The sequence below is a fragment of the Eretmochelys imbricata genome, chromosome 1 (assembly GCF_965152235.1).
Source record: "Eretmochelys imbricata isolate rEreImb1 chromosome 1, rEreImb1.hap1, whole genome shotgun sequence".
NCBI lineage: Eukaryota > Metazoa > Chordata > Testudines > Cheloniidae > Eretmochelys > Eretmochelys imbricata.
Genome location: NC_135572.1, coordinates 12846317 through 12861481, shown reverse-complemented (window position 1 = coordinate 12861481; position 15165 = coordinate 12846317). Strand labels below are relative to the sequence as shown.

The 15165-nt window shown below is 56.1% G+C and overlaps 1 protein-coding gene across 1 annotated transcript in view; it reads right to left on the bottom strand.

Moving 5' to 3' along the window:
- The window catches only part of P4HA3 (prolyl 4-hydroxylase subunit alpha 3), a 31630-nt gene extending 17028 nt beyond the window's left edge, over window positions 1–14602 (bottom strand). The window contains exons 1-5 of the mRNA XM_077841746.1: window positions 14424–14602; window positions 7384–7526; window positions 6506–6729; window positions 2213–2362; window positions 269–320 (exon numbers count right to left, since the gene is read on the bottom strand). Of these exons, the coding sequence (XP_077697872.1) occupies window positions 269–320; window positions 2213–2362; window positions 6506–6729; window positions 7384–7526; window positions 14424–14602 (748 nt within the window). The remainder of the gene's footprint in view (window positions 1–268; window positions 321–2212; window positions 2363–6505; window positions 6730–7383; window positions 7527–14423) is intronic.
- Between the last annotated feature and the right edge of the window lie 563 nt (window positions 14603–15165).

The window sequence follows — 15165 nt, the reverse complement described above, 5'->3', positions numbered from 1 at the left end:
GCTCAGCGCAGCTGGTCTATAAACCTGGTGCTCATTTAGCTCAGCAATTTTGGAGTTTTACAGCCTGCCGTGTAGGAAAGAGCTGCTCTCCTGGACCCGCCCTTTCCAGCCCTCCCCCCTGTGCTTCCTTGCCAGCCCGTTATATACTGCACAGCATGGGGAAGGGGCTCCATGGGCCACCGCTGGAGAACCCCTGGTTTCAATGAAAAGCAGTTTTTCACCCAGAGCGGAGGGAAAAGTCACTGATTTCCCACTGACAATCACATACCGTAGTGAAGAAACTCTCTGGAGAGGCTTAAGGCATGAGAAACATTTCCTGCCTAGGGGAGAGAGAGAGAGAGAGGAAACATGGGTGTCCCTGGTGCAATGGGCGTCCCGTCTGCATTTGCTCAAGCCAGGATCCCCTGCCCCCTGCTCCTATTCGGCTCCCACCATGCACCAGAAAAACGGGCACAAACCTCAGGCACAAACAAAGCCAGATCAGCTGTAGGAATCACTGGTGTCGTCAGTGCCAGGGGATGCATACGAGCGCGCTCCGAGTTCTGATTCTGATCCGAGCATCACGGCTCAGGCTGATTCAGAGTCATAACGGCGACGAGTCTGAACCAAAGCACCACTGAAATCAATGTGGGGGCGGGCGGGTCTGTTGGCTTCATCGGGCTTTGGATCGGGCCCTGCGTGCACATGCACCTGGTGCCCTGGGCAGGGTGGGGAAGACGCTTCCCCTAAGGATCCCACCAGCTTTGATCAGCGATTGGGTGCCATTAGAAGCTGCCCGGTGGAGGCTGGCACAGGGGCATTCTGGCCATACCCCCTCTCCAGCCAGCACCACCCACTTCTGGAGCAGTGTGGCTTGGCTGCGGGTCCATCCAGAGAGCAGGCCATGCTGACACCTTGCATCATCACCACCGTCTGCCATCACTGGGGGCCCAAGCCCTGCATCACACCAGCTTATCCGGGCCTGAATCAAGCAGAGCAGCGTAGCGACAGCCAGACAGCCAAGCTGCTGCTCGCGGTAGCTGGAAGTGGGACGAGGGAGGGAGCCTGCCCCGGACAGAGTATTTGAGGCTGAGTCATTCTGGCCCGCCAGGATGAGATTCCCACGGTACCAGCAGCTTACTGCCGGACATTCAGTCAATTGCAGTCACTGGAGCAGGGCTGGGGAGGGATTTGGGGAGTTAGTGGCTTAGAGGCTCAGAGACAGCGTCCATGCTGGCTGCAGGGGCAGATAGGATGCCAGCAGAAGGGGCTTCCTTCCACGCACGGTAACACACTGCTCAGCCAGCAGGAGGCGCCTGAGCAAACCAGCCGCAGTCCCAGAGCAGGCAGGGAAATGAATGAGATGAAACAAGAGTTTTGTTATTCGAGGAAATGGGGGGAGGGGAGTTGGCCGGCAGACAAAGGGCACAAGCTCTGGCTGCCTGCAGGGTAGCTTGTTACTGAGTGGGATGAGGGGGCCGGTGTGGGTGGGGAGGTGAACCTGGGACTGATGCACAAATAAGCAAAGCCACCAGAGATGGGTCTGTGCTGCAGCGTTCAGCTCCGCTGTGGCCCCCAAACCCCGCACAGTCTGGGGAGGACAGATCCAGCTTTCATTTCACCCTGCTATAAAGATAGGAGCCAGCTACAAAATTCAGAGCCAGATCCGGGTTTGGAATCCCAGTGACCCAAATCCCTGAAGGCCAGACCCTCTCCTGGGCTGCAGCTGCTGTACGCTTGGCTGCTGGTGCAAAATGTCCTGATCCTGGGGTAGTCAGCCCTGTGGGGTGGGGTGGGGTCAGCCCAGCATAGGGGGATCTCCTGGGCATACAGCCAGGACCTCCTCCTATGTGCTGGAATAGAAGGTGTGGCCAGGAAAAAGGAGGCGTGGCCAGCGAGTCCTGGTGATCACTGACTTGTGCACAGGTGGCCCAGGATTAGGAGACCACAGAGGTGGTTTAAAGACATGACTGAAGCCCCCCCCCCCCCCCCCCCAACACACACACTCCCAGTCTGTGTGCTCCCTAGTCAGAGTCCAGGAGCTGGACCCAGGTGTTTGGATCTGGGGTGTTGGTTCAGGTCTTGTTTCCATACGCACCCAATGGAGAGCCCCTCACGTTACCCAACAGAAACAGCACGACAGGCTTTTGCTGCCAGCTGCCCATGTTTCTAGCTCAGTGAGATCTGGAACACAGCCCTGCCAGGCAGGTGAAGGCTGGCCCCACGGACTCGCCTTGAAATAGGAAAAAGCCAGATGGTCCAGCGCGTCCTCGAGGCTGCCCTCGTCCTCTGTGTTCCACTCCCCGTAGGAGACGCGGAAGAGGCTGACGGCTTCCTCCAGCCACGCAATGGAGTGGTAGTAATCCTCCATGTCGTACGCCACCTGCAAGGTATCAGACGAGATGCCGCGTCCACCCTGAGGGCTGGAGCGGGGCATGGAGTGGTGGGGCAGGGAGGAGGGGAAGGAAACGCGTCCATGGGCTGGGTTATAACACAGCTTGGTCTCAGTGCGGCAGCTCAGCAAAGCTCACACAGAAATCAGTGGGTCAAATGCACCCCTGATCCGACTCCATGCTAGTTATCTTATTGTTATTTGTTCTCCAGTTGCGATCAGGGCCCCATTCTGCAATGTGCTGTACAGACCCATAGTAAGAGGCAGCCCTTGCCCTGTAGAGCTTGCAATCTACATAGGCAAGACAGACACAGGACATATTGTTACTTCCTGCGAGGCAGCGTGGCCTAGTGAATAGAGCATTGGGCTGGGACTCAGGAGAGCTGACTTTTATTTGCCGCTCTGCCGCGGGCCTGGTGTGCAAGTCACGTCATTGCTCTGTGCCTCGGTTTCTCCAGGCATAAAAAGGGGTTGATGATTTTGCTCTCCTTTGCAAAACACTTTGAGATCTACAGAGGAAGAGTGCTGGATAAGAGTTAGGATTTTTCCATATTTTATACATTCCTTTTATACATAGGGGAACCGGGAGGTTAAGTGACTTGCCCAGTATTACACAGGAAACCTGTGGCCCAGCTGAGACCTGAACCCACATATCCTGAGTACCTGTTTAGTGCCTTATCCCCATGACCAGCTTTCTCTCCCCAGTGATAGTTTTGCCTGTCCCTGAGCATCTTAGCACCACTGCTTACAAGGGGGCTAGTGGCTCAGTCAGACATGCAGGGTGGGACCCCAAATAATGTCCTTGCCTGGGAGTGTGGGCCCCCTTTCCCATTAGGGCATAGCTCATGTTACGTTGCTGCTGGGGCTAATCCAGTTAGCGATAATTGCCCGTAGTGACCTTTCCATCCAGGTTAAGGACTATCAGAGGCTAAGCATGGATTGCTGTAAATTCAGCTACTTAAAATGCTACAGTGGAACAGCTGGAGTGCTTCAGAGTAGACACTACCTGCGCTGACAGGAGGGGTTCTCCGGCTGGCGCGGGTAATCCACCTCCCTGCGAGGCAGTCGCTGGGCTGACGGAAGAATTCTTCCGTCACCCTAGCGCTGTCTACACTGGGGGCTAGTGGCACGGCTCCGTCTCCCGAAAAATCCACACCCCTTATGGGAGGTAGCTATGCCAATGTCAGCGCAGACCAGCCCTTAGTCTTCCTCCCGTTATTTTCCCCCTGCTCCTTTGCTGTCTCGCCAACTGCATTTTTTAAAGTATTTGGGGGGGTGGGGCGTAGTTGAGATTTGAACCATTTGCCGTGTTCAAAACAACACAGAACATTTTCAGAACTGGCGACTGGGGGGTTTGGACAGTATCTGGCCTGGCCAGCCCCACAAAATGGTGAGTCTGGCTGCAAAAAATCATGAGATAATCTTAAAAATAATAAGATTTGAACCACAATACACTTGGGATCCTTTTTTATGGGCCTTCTGGGTTTTGACCTGTTAGGGGGTCATGTTTCCAACCTCTCCTTGGCAAACGTGAGGGCTAGAAACTTACTTTGTTCAACAAAAGCTGAAATTTTTCACTTGACACCACAGGACTGCTGGAGCCGGGGCTCATAAATATGCAAGAACTGGCAACAGTGTTTGAGATTCATTATCCAAACAAGTGATAGTTTTGCAGTGACATTACAATGATTGCTCTTCACCAGCGTAAATGTATTTGTCCAGCACTTTATTTGTGTTTTCTATGCTGATAGTTCATGTATAGTCTAGTGGTTAGAGCGAGGGCCTGGGCTCAGGTCCTCAAGGTTCTTTTAGTTCTGCCAATGACTTGTGGTGTGTCCTTGGGCTAGTCACTTAATTTCTCTATGACTCAGTTGCATCCTTTGTAAATGGGGACAAGTGATACTTAACCTAATTCCCAAGGGCGTTGTTATTAATTATGATTATTTTGTATTTTCATAGCATGTAGGAGCCCCAGTCATAGCCCATTGTTCCAGATGCTTTACAAACACAGGCCAAAAAGTCAATCACTGCTCCAAAGAGCTCACAACCTAAGTATAAGTCAAGAAGAGACAACAGGTAAATACAGACAGCCTGGGGAATACACAGAAACAGTGAGACAGTATTGGCCATCATGACAGGCAGTGGTCTCAGCACATCCACAGTATACCTGTTTTCAGGTTGTGGGGCTTAATTAATTGATTAGCACTTTGTAACAGCTGAACGATCGCCTGTGTGCCCTAGATCTACTGAAGGGAATGTGGAGTTCTCCTAAAAGGTGAGGGGAAAAAGAAATCAGGAAATCTGAGTTACGGTCTCTGTTGTCCCAGCTCTTCCTTTCCTATAGCCCCAGGCAGTGAGAAAACCTGTTCTCCGGGCTATAACTGAACTCCCAGAATGTTGTAATTAATCACAGTCAGAGATCGGGACCAGGCGTCTCCTTCCCTGGTGTGACTGCATGAAACAGGATCGCAGAGCTTGCTGTCACTGTCTGCCAGGAATGTCTAAGAGATGAGTCAGAAAGGGTCTCGCTTGCAATATTTGAGGAAAGAAATATCCAGTGTAATTTCTTATCACTGTAACTTCATAATTTCCCCTGAATGATCACGGTCACATACATCTGAAGAAGGTTTTTTTTTACCCACGAAAGCTTAGGCCCAAATAAATCTGTTAGTCTTGAAGGTGCCACCTGACTCCTCGTTGTTTTTGTGGCTACAGACTAACACGGCGACCCCTCTCATATTTGTGCACTTTACAACATCCAGGGACTGTCACCCTGGCAAGGCAAGTCTGATTGTTCCCATTTCATAGCTGGACAGACGGAGGCACAGTGGGGTAAAGTGCCTCACCCGAGTTCACATGGCAGGGCTGAGACTAGAACCCAGGTCTCCTGATGCTGCGGCTGGTGCTCCCTTGGGGTAAAGAAATTCTGGGCTAGAACAGAGAGAGTCCCAGCTCTTTCTGACAGAGGCATTCAGCACTCGCTTCCAGCGTGCGCACCTGAGTTCAGGGCCCCCAGCTTTGTCTGGGGGAGCTCAGATGGGAACCTGGCTTAGCTCTCACCGCTGGGACTGGGGCTCCCTGGGGTGCCGGTGCTGCTGTATTTGGTTCAAAGGGCGATACTTGCTCCGGGCCAACAGGCCCCAGGGAAGGCGGCGTACGCTGTGTATGGCATGCCCTTTATTTAAATCACATGTGGAGCCTTTCGTAGCAAAGCGAGCTCTGAATTTGTGACAGCGTGACGTGAACACAGCGGCGTCAGAGCACCGTATCCGGCCTGGCATACTGACGAGGGACGTAACTCCCTTCTGGTCACAGCATTCACATTCTGGTCCCAACACCTGCTCTGTGTGGCTTATATTAGGCTGACTCCTGCTAATGCTGCATCTCCTGGTACCAGCCCCTGATGCTCAGTGGGGTGTGCTCCAGGGGGACTTCCATCGTTTGTCTGGATTCCCGACAGTGCTGCTCTGTGCCTGCTGGAGGCATCAGCCTTTTCCTAGTGGGGGAGGAGGCCTGAGGTGGGCCTTAGCCCCCTTCACCACGAGGCCCCGCCCCCTACTGCTCCTCTTCCCCCTGAGGTCCTGCCCCTGGCCAGGCCAAAAGCCAGAGCCAGGCAGTAGCAAGAACCATGCAGGGAGCCCCGGACTCTCCACCTGCCCTGGGCAGCATGCCCCAGAGGGTGGGGACACGGGCCAAAAGCTGCTCTTGGGCACCCCAGCCCCCGGGCAGCTCTTACAACGGCCTGGCTCCAACTTCCAGCCCGGCCAAGGGCTGGAGCCCCTGCATGTGGACTAGCTACCCGTCATTTCACTGGTGTCTTCCGTGGCTGCCCTGAGTAGGGATCAGGTGGGCAGGTCCTGTCCCATCAGCTGAGGAGGGGCAGGGCATTGATGGACCTGGGTGCTCTTACTAACCCACAGGGACTTCAAGCCACTGCAGTCAGTGCCCCCACCAGCCTTCATGAGATACGTGCAACCCACGTTAAAGCAGCCTGGCTCTTTGTCCCCCTCTAGTGGCTAGAGTTTGTCCCCGCAGACGGTTCCATAGGAGATGCTTTTACGCACAGGTTGAGTGACAGCCTGGTAACCCTCTTGCCCATGCCCCTGGAGTGCTGGCCCCACGGCTCCCCCTCACCTTGCCGACGAGGAAGCAGTCATCAGCGGAGAGCGGGAAGAGCTGCCTGGGACTGTAGATGTCAGGGAGGTGGGTGCCGCTGGCTCTCTGGAACACACCTTTCACCAGCCCCTTCACACTCAGAGCATAGACATCCTGCAGCCTCATCAACGCCCGCGCTGCTCCCTCTAAGTCCTCGAACTCGGGCAGGTCCTTCTCCACCTGCGTGTAGCCATTCTTGAGCGCTGTAATGTCAGTGACGGGGGGGGAGCGTCAGCTGGGTGGCGGCGAACGGCTCGCCAGTGCCCAGCTAAGTGCTTCCGTTGGCTGGAGCCAAGGAGGGATTCATGGAGAAGGGGCTTCCCCTGAAACGCCATCCGAAAGCATTTCAGTGCCGAACAAATGGGAACTTCCCCGTGTTTGCCCATCCATGGGTACGCAGCCTGCCCGAGCTTGTGCCCCTTGCTCTTACTCCTCTCTGTCCCCCATAACTGACCCCCCACATTGTCTCCTGTTATTCCCTTCCCATTTCCTCTCCTCGCCTTGTTCTTCTTCCTGGCCATCACCTTCCTCCCGCTCCCAATTTCCCCTCCTCCCTCATTCCCTCCCACTTTCAATCCCTCCCTTGAGCATCCCCCTCATTATCTCTACATGGGGGAGATGGATCCAGGCCCGGTGACACCAGCTGAACCTCTAGCCCCAAGCCCCAGCTCCTCTGGACACATGGTGAGAGATTCACAAAGGCATGTAGGTGCCTAACTTCCATTGGGATCCATGGGAATTAGGCACTTGAATACCTCTGTGAATCCCACCCATTGCGCTCATCTGCTGACTCGAAGCAGGTCAAGCGCTGTGGGTACGTGGCAGCTGTGGGTTCGGCACAGGCCCCTCTCCGGTACCTTGGGTGTTCTCGCTGGCCTCCAGGCTGTGCACCACATTCAGCCAATCAGACTGCAGCCTCTTGATCAGCGTGTAGGCGAGTAACGGGTTTGCTGCAGAGCCCCCGGCTCCTTGGTGCAAATCCTGCACCTTGTTGTAAAACCTGGAAGGCATGAGCAGGGCAATCCCTCAGAGACACTGGAACCAGCCAGCACGGCCCATTGCAGCAGGCTGGGCGACGGGCCGGGGAGCACGGAGCTGGGGAAACTCCTCAGCAGTGAGATCTGGAAAGACTGAGGGATGGTGGCTCGCGGGAAGCGCCATCAGTTGAAACTAGACAGGACAAAGCAGGGGTCAGATGGGCAGGTCCTGCCAACTCAGCTGCAGGAAGGGCGGTGCTCTGGTGGATCTGGGTATCTCTCTTTTGATAACAAGAACAGAGCTTGCTCTTACTAAGCCCTGGAGGACACCGTGTGTAGCGGGAACGAGCAGGATGGGGATAAGCTAACATCTCTAACGACTTTCATTCCCCCGGCTCCCCTCTGCTTGAGTTCAGATCAAACCCACTCAGAAATGCAAGGGATGGGAGGGGTCACTTCCTGCTGCTCAAGTGAGCTTGTGGTGCCTGGTACTTTGTCTTTTCCATGGGCATATCAGCAGTTGCAATGGCCAGCCCCATTGTCCAGCTCACAGATACCCGAGCCCCAGATCCCTGCTTTGACTTCAGCTTGGATCTAACTTTAGATTTTCTGTTGTGCTCAGCAGAGCAGGGGGAAAAGCCATAAAATGGCACCTAGAGCTTGAGTCATTCCAGATGTTAGTCATGTGACCCATCCTCATAAAAAGGTATTTTCCACTGCCCTCATTATTAGACTCCTGAGCTCAAACCCAATCCTGAGATTGACTCCCTGCAGTAAATGCCTCTGTGTCAGGAGTCACATGTTGAACCTACAGCCTGACTCCTCCATGAGCAATGATGACTGGAGTGTGTCACCTGGCCAGTCAGAGGGGCCAGAAGGAACCCCCCAGGTCTGCACACCATTCAGCTTTGGGCTGGTACAAAATTTAAACCTGGAACTGGGTATATTACAAATGGCCCCTTTCATTATACTGGGATGAACCAAAGCCCCAGAGCCAAACTCCCTTTGTGATTGAAATCTAGATCCATAGATTGTGCCCATCTCCAGTCAAATGCAAAGGATACTCCTGAGGGAATTCTACGCCAGAAAATTAGAAATTCTGTGCACAATATTTTAAAATTCTGCAAATTTTATTTGTCCGATAAATGTGGAGGCTCCAGCCTGGCATTGGGGAGCACAGGCCACTGGTTCTACAGTGGTGGGAAATCACTGTGCAGCTCCCCCCCGGGACATGGACTCAGCGGTGAGGCTGCACCCAACCTTGACACAGCAATACCATAACATACCAAGGTTTCCCGTTCCCAGCCAATGGGAGCTGTAGGGGAGTGACCCACAGGTGAGGGCAGCCCATGGAGCCCTCTGCCCCTGCTCCTTCAGGGGCCGCAGGGACGTGGTGCCAGCCACTTCCAGGAGCGGCGCGGCATGGGGACAGGGCAGGCAGGCAGGGAGCCTAACCTGGCCCCAGTGCATGCCGCTGCCACCGGAGCCCGCACCCTGAACCTCTCCTGCACCCCACACCCCAACCCCCTGCCCTGAACCCCCTGCTGCACCCCAACCCCCTGAGCCCCCTGCTGCACCTCGCACCCCTCCTGCACCCCAAACCCCGCAGCACCCCGCACCTCTCTTTCACCCCAACCCCCTGCCCTGAGCCCCCTCCTGCACCCCAATCCCCTTCCTTGAGCCCCCTCGTACACCCCACACCCCTCATCCGCCCCAATCCCTTGCCCTGAGCCCCTTCCTGCACACTGCACCCCGCACTCCCTTCTGCACCCCAACTCCCTGCCCCAGCCCTACCTTTATGGCTCTGCATGCAATTTCCCCACCCAGATGTAGCCCTCTGGCCAAAAAGTTTGCCACCCCTGGATTAAATGATCACAATGGTCCATTCTGGCCTTGGAATCTATGACTCACAGAACCCATTCAACTTGCCAACTCTCATGATTTGATCCCCCATCTCACACTGTGTGGGGTTTGTCTCAAAGCCCCAGCTCCCGGTGTCATGGGATCATGAGAGATGCTTTTTATTTTAATGTAACTTTCTAGCTCTCACGATATCAGAGCAAAGCTTGAAAACATGGCCGATAAAGGCTCAAATGAAATGACGCAAAATGTATTGTTTTGAGTCTCATGATTATTTTGCAGGGGAGGAGGAGAGGCTGATTCATGAGTTTTGAATGATTGGGGTTGGCAATTAGGGAGCTGGGAAAATCTCCAGGAGCACAGGAATATTCTGTCTCCGACAGTGGCCAACATCAGATTCTTGAGGAAGGGGTAAAAACCCCACACCAGGAGGAGCTGTGGGACAATTTGCCTCATTGGCTTATGCACAGAAGCATGAGGTTTAATATCCCTCCCACCACATTTCTGTAAGCGTGAATTAGGATAACGCTAGATACCCATGTTATCCCCCTGCCTGGGGCTGCAGATCTGACCCTGCTGCCAATCTGACCAAGTCCCACTTTGTTATTTCACACGTTAGAGCAACAATTCTGAGGGATTTAGTCATGTTTGTTATTGGTGGAAAAGCTGGTGTATTTGGGGGCCAGGTTCCGCAGACATGCATATGACCCGCTCCGTGTCTGTTACAAATAAGGCCACAAGGTTCATTGGTAAAGAAATACATCATTCCCAATATGTGCTTTTGTTTCCAGACATTTAACTGCTCCATGCAGGAAACCGCAGAACAGCTGAATGCTCCATTGTTGGGATGGGAGGCTTTCCACCACGCAGCCTCAGGCTGATGGAGCTGATGTGGGATGGGGGACTCCTTCTTAGTTAGCAAAGAAAGGAAAGGATTATTGCACAATGCTCAGACTCTGGGTTTCCTGGGCAAAGATTTCTTCTGCACTACGGATGACTTGGGAAGTTTTTAGTCCTGATTCTCCTCTTGCTTACATCAGTTTTACCTCGGCGTAACTCTAGTGACTTCATTGGAGTCATTCTACATTTACACCAGTGTAAACAAGACCAGGGGCCACCCAAGCAGGTCCTTCAGCACAGCTTCACCCCTGATTGCAGTGGCATGGCCCTGCTTGCACCAGGAATAGGCTTGGACCTTTGCATGTATAGCCTCTCACCCCCATTGTTACCCACAGTAGCAATGAGCAATGTAAGTGCCCTGCTGCTGACTCCTGTCCGGCCCAGCTGGGTCAGCGCAGATGCATGGTAAGACTGAGCAACAAACACGGCAGCTCTGACAGCGAGTTTGTCCAGTGAGCCTGGTAGTCCACGTACACACACACACACAGGGTCAGTCACATGCACACCCCTACATATGCATGCTGCACACACACCGATGCCAACGTATATACATCCCCATTCACTTGCACAAACACAGAAGCAGGTACCCATTGATCCACGTACTCACTGGCACACTTACATGGGACACTCATATGCACGCATGTACTGTACATACAAACATGGACAAACACACTTACACACTGTCAGACCGGCGATCACGAGTCCTAAGCCCTGTGTAAGGTAAAACAAGGGCTTCCCCTTTATTCCAGTTAACAGCCGACACAAAGAAAAATTCCAGCACCGGGCTCGGTGAGGCACCTCGCAGGCCCCCAACGCACAAGGCGTGTCCACACGGCAGCTGGGGGGAGCCGGGGTGGACGCTGACAGACACGTGCTCGCTGGATCAGAACGCGGCTGGACGAGTGTGGCTGTTGCCGCACGGGGGCTTGGGCTTGCCGCCCGAGCACAAGCCCACCTGACCCCCTGGGTCTGTATTCTGGGGCTGCCGCCTGTCTCTCGGTTTCAGTTACTCCTGGGGGGATTCCGCGCACCCGCACAAAATGCCCCCTGCAGAATTTCCGCATTTCCCCGCAGAAAACGCCAGGGGAGCTGCGCGGGGGCGCGACCATATGCACGGTTTTTGGTGGGGGGGGACTGCCCCTCAAACAGAGGTGAGGCATACGGGGGCACACGGGGTTACGTGTCACTGCCCCCCCCCGATTTCTGCAAGTGCAGGTTGTTGCTCCCTTCTGTGTGCAGGGAGCCTTCCTGTTTTCTGTGCAACGGAGCGTGCCCACGGTGGGGCTGGGTAAGGGATGTGGGGGAAGTGAGGGAAGCGGGGGAGGGGGTGGGGGAAGGGCAGTGGGGAAGGAAGGGGTGGTGGAATAGGGCAGGGGGAGGGGAATGTGGGAGTGAGGGGAGGGGGATGGAGAAGAAAAGGGGATTGGGGAATCACACGGGGAGCCCAGCATGGGGCATCCCCGCAGCAGCAGCTGGGCTCCCCCTTTAAGCATGCCCATTGAATCCTCACTCTGACAAGCCCTACCCCCCTACACCTGGACCCCTCTGACAAGCCCCCCACACCAGACCCCCATCCCTCTGAGCCCGAACAAGCTGCACCTGGACCCCCACCCCCATCAAGCCCCACTGCCCCAGCACCCACACCCCCCCACTAAGCCCCACATACCCAGACCCGCCTGCCAAGCCCCATCTCCCCACACTCAGACCCCCCCTCTGAGCCCAACCACCATCACCTGGATCCCCTGCAGAGTCCCATTGCCCCTACACCCGGAAGCCCCCAACGAGCCCCCGTGCACCCAGATCTCCCACTGAGCCGCCCACGCCCAGATTGCCCCACACAGAAACCCCTCACCCCACACCCGGATCCCCCCACATTAAGCCTCTCCACACTTGGATCCTGCTGGGTTGAGCCTGCCCAGCCACACCTGGTGCACCTGGCACAGAGGGGCAGGGCCCCGGGGTGTTTCTGGGGCAGGCCCAGGCCTTGCACTGCGTCAGGGTCAGGTGCAGCTTCACTGCCGAGTCCCGGTACTGCAGGGGGTGGGGGCTTCAGGGTGATCGTCCACCTCAATGCCGCCAGTGGCCTGTGCTCCCCTCTGCCACGCTGGAGCCACATTTCTTTATTGACAAATAAAACTTGCAGAATTTTAAAATATTGAGGCACCATTTTTAATTTTTTGGCGCAGAATTCCCGCAGGAGTATTTCAGGGCTCAAGCAGCGCGAGGGCGTGTTTGTCTACCCTGGCTGGGAGGCACATCTCCAGCTGCAGTGTAGACGGATAGATCTCCCTCGATTAATAATACAACCTGAATCCCTTCAATAACAGGGGGGTTTTCACCTTCCCCTGCAGAATGCCGGGTGGTTCACCTGCTGGGATCGTTTAGGCATAGTTCACCTAATCCATTCCCTGCTACCGCAGGGGTCTGGGACATCGGTAGCACCTCGGTCACTCCCTGTGGCACTCAGTTTAGTCTCCTGGGGGCTGAAATGCTTTAGTCTGATTAAAGTCCTGGGTGTACCACGAGCGGATCGGTGTGAAATTGAACAGCCTGTGACAGACAAGAGGTGAGAGGATCTAATGGTCCCTTCCGGCCTTCAACTCTGTGAAAACACACTCACTCGCACACATGTATTGTTACACACACACGGTCCTGGGCACACACTTGCTCACATGTATTGTTACACACACAGAGTCCTGGCCACACTCACTCACTCGCACACATGTACTGTTACACACAAAGAGTCCTGGCCACACTCACTCACTCGCACACATGTACTGTTACACACAAAGAGTCCTGGCCACACTCACTCACTCGCACACATGTACTGTTGCACACAAAGAGTCCTGGCCACACACACTCACTCGCACACATGTACTGTTGCACACACACAGTCCTGGCCACACACACTCACTCGCACACATGTACTGTTGCACACACACAGTCCTGGCCACACTCACTCACTCGCACACATGTGCTGCCATACACACATGATCCTGGTTGCACATGCTCGCTCACTTGCACACATGGACTGTTACACACACACACAGTCCTGGGCATGCACATTTCATTCACACACTCACATGCCCTCCCTGCATGGGAACCCTCGGACTGCGAGCAGGGACCATCCTTCTCAAGTGTCTGGAAAGGACCTGGCACACAGCGGCTGCTACTGCAAACTAGCATTAATAACAACAACAAGCTCATCTGCATCCATGCCTTCACTCCCCACACATGCTCTTTGCTAGCACATCCCTGGCTGGGTCCTCCCGTGTTTGCTTTGCGAACTGACCAGCCCTAGGTGAGACACAACCATCATTCTACAAAGCCCATCTCCTGTGGCGTCTGGTACTCTCTCTTCTGTCTTATCGATTTATTTAAAACTTGTCTCTCCTGACGCTCTAGGCGCTTGCACACCGAGGAACACAGACGCAAACCAAACGCAAAATGCTCTCAGGTTCCTTGCTAACCAGTGTGGCCTAAAGGCCAGGATCACCAACAAGCCTAAGGGAGTTAGGTGCCTGCGTTCAGTGGGAGTTGGGCTTTTGATAATCCCAGCCCTCAAATTACGCTGTTTGAGGCAGGGACCCTCTTTCATTCTGTTTGTACAGCCCCTAGCACCATGGGGTCCTGCTCCCGGCCTGGACCCCTCCCGGTGCGGAGTGCGCCGCCTTCTGAAATACCCAGGGTCTGCGGCTCCGCTGGATCGGCCGTCCTGCCATGGAAGCGAATGGAGCAGCACCGGAGCGAAAGGGATGGGGCGGGCAGGCAGGGTGGGTCCCTTCTGCAAGGAGAGGGATTGTGCCCAGCCAAGTGCTTTCGCCAGGGGCCGGAGGGGACCCCACTGGGGCAGCTGAGCACTGGGAAAATTCATGGGTCCGTGTCCTGGCTGCAGACCGGGGGGCTCTCTGACCCAGCTGCCTGCCCCTCCCGTGTCTGAATGGCCAGGCTGATCCGGACTCTGCTGGGAGCTGGTCCCGAGGCAGAGCCAGGCTGCGAGGTGCAAGGTCCGGGGGTGGATCGGGCTGCGGACCCCGCCGGACGGGGAGGGTGTCTGGATCGGGGGTCAGCCTGGGAGGGCAGGGCGCCGGGAAAGCCAAAGGGTCCAGGGTCAGTTGGGGCCCCTCTCCGGGTGCTGCGCGCCGGGCTGGCCCACTTACCTCTGCAGGTCCTTCAGCCGGTGGGTCTCCGCCTCCAGGTAGGCTCCCAGGTGCCGCAGCAGCCGCCGCTCGGTGCCCAGCGCCTGCCGGACGCTCAGCATGGAGCTGAAGGTCTCGCCCGGCGCCCGGCGCAGCCAGCCCAGCCACAGACCCAGCGCAGCCACCGCCGCCAGGCGCATCGCTGCGGCGCCGCGGGGGAGGCTCCGGCCGGCCCCCAGCTGCCCTGCGCGGGGCCCCGGCTCCGGGATCTTCCCCTCCCAGCGCCCGGACAGCGGCGTGTGCGCCCCCGGGCGGCAGGAGCGGGGCCCGGCTGCGGGCGCTCCGCCGTGGCCAGTGGCGGGGAGAGGCACCGGGGGCGGGGAAGCTCCGGACGCGAAGGGGAGAGGAAAGCTGCGGCGGGGGCCGGCAGCCGGCACCGACCAAGGGGGCGCCCAGGCAGGATCGCACCAGCGGCGCCTTTCGGGCGCGCAGGGGTTTGGCCCGGTGAGTCTCGCTCGTGGGCAGGAGGCAGCTCTCCCGGGGGAGGGGGATTGATCACCCCGCCCCCTGGGGGCTTCCTGCAGCGTCCCCCGGCGCAGCGAGTCAGCCGGTGTGAGAGACACGGGCGGGGTCACTTGTCCCTGGAGAGAGGAATGACCAGCCTGGTGATGTGAGGCTCCAGGCCAGGAGCTCAGCCAGCCAGCGGGCCGGGATCCCAGTGATCCCTGCTAGCGACTGCCTGGCGGCACAGACCTACGGGCAG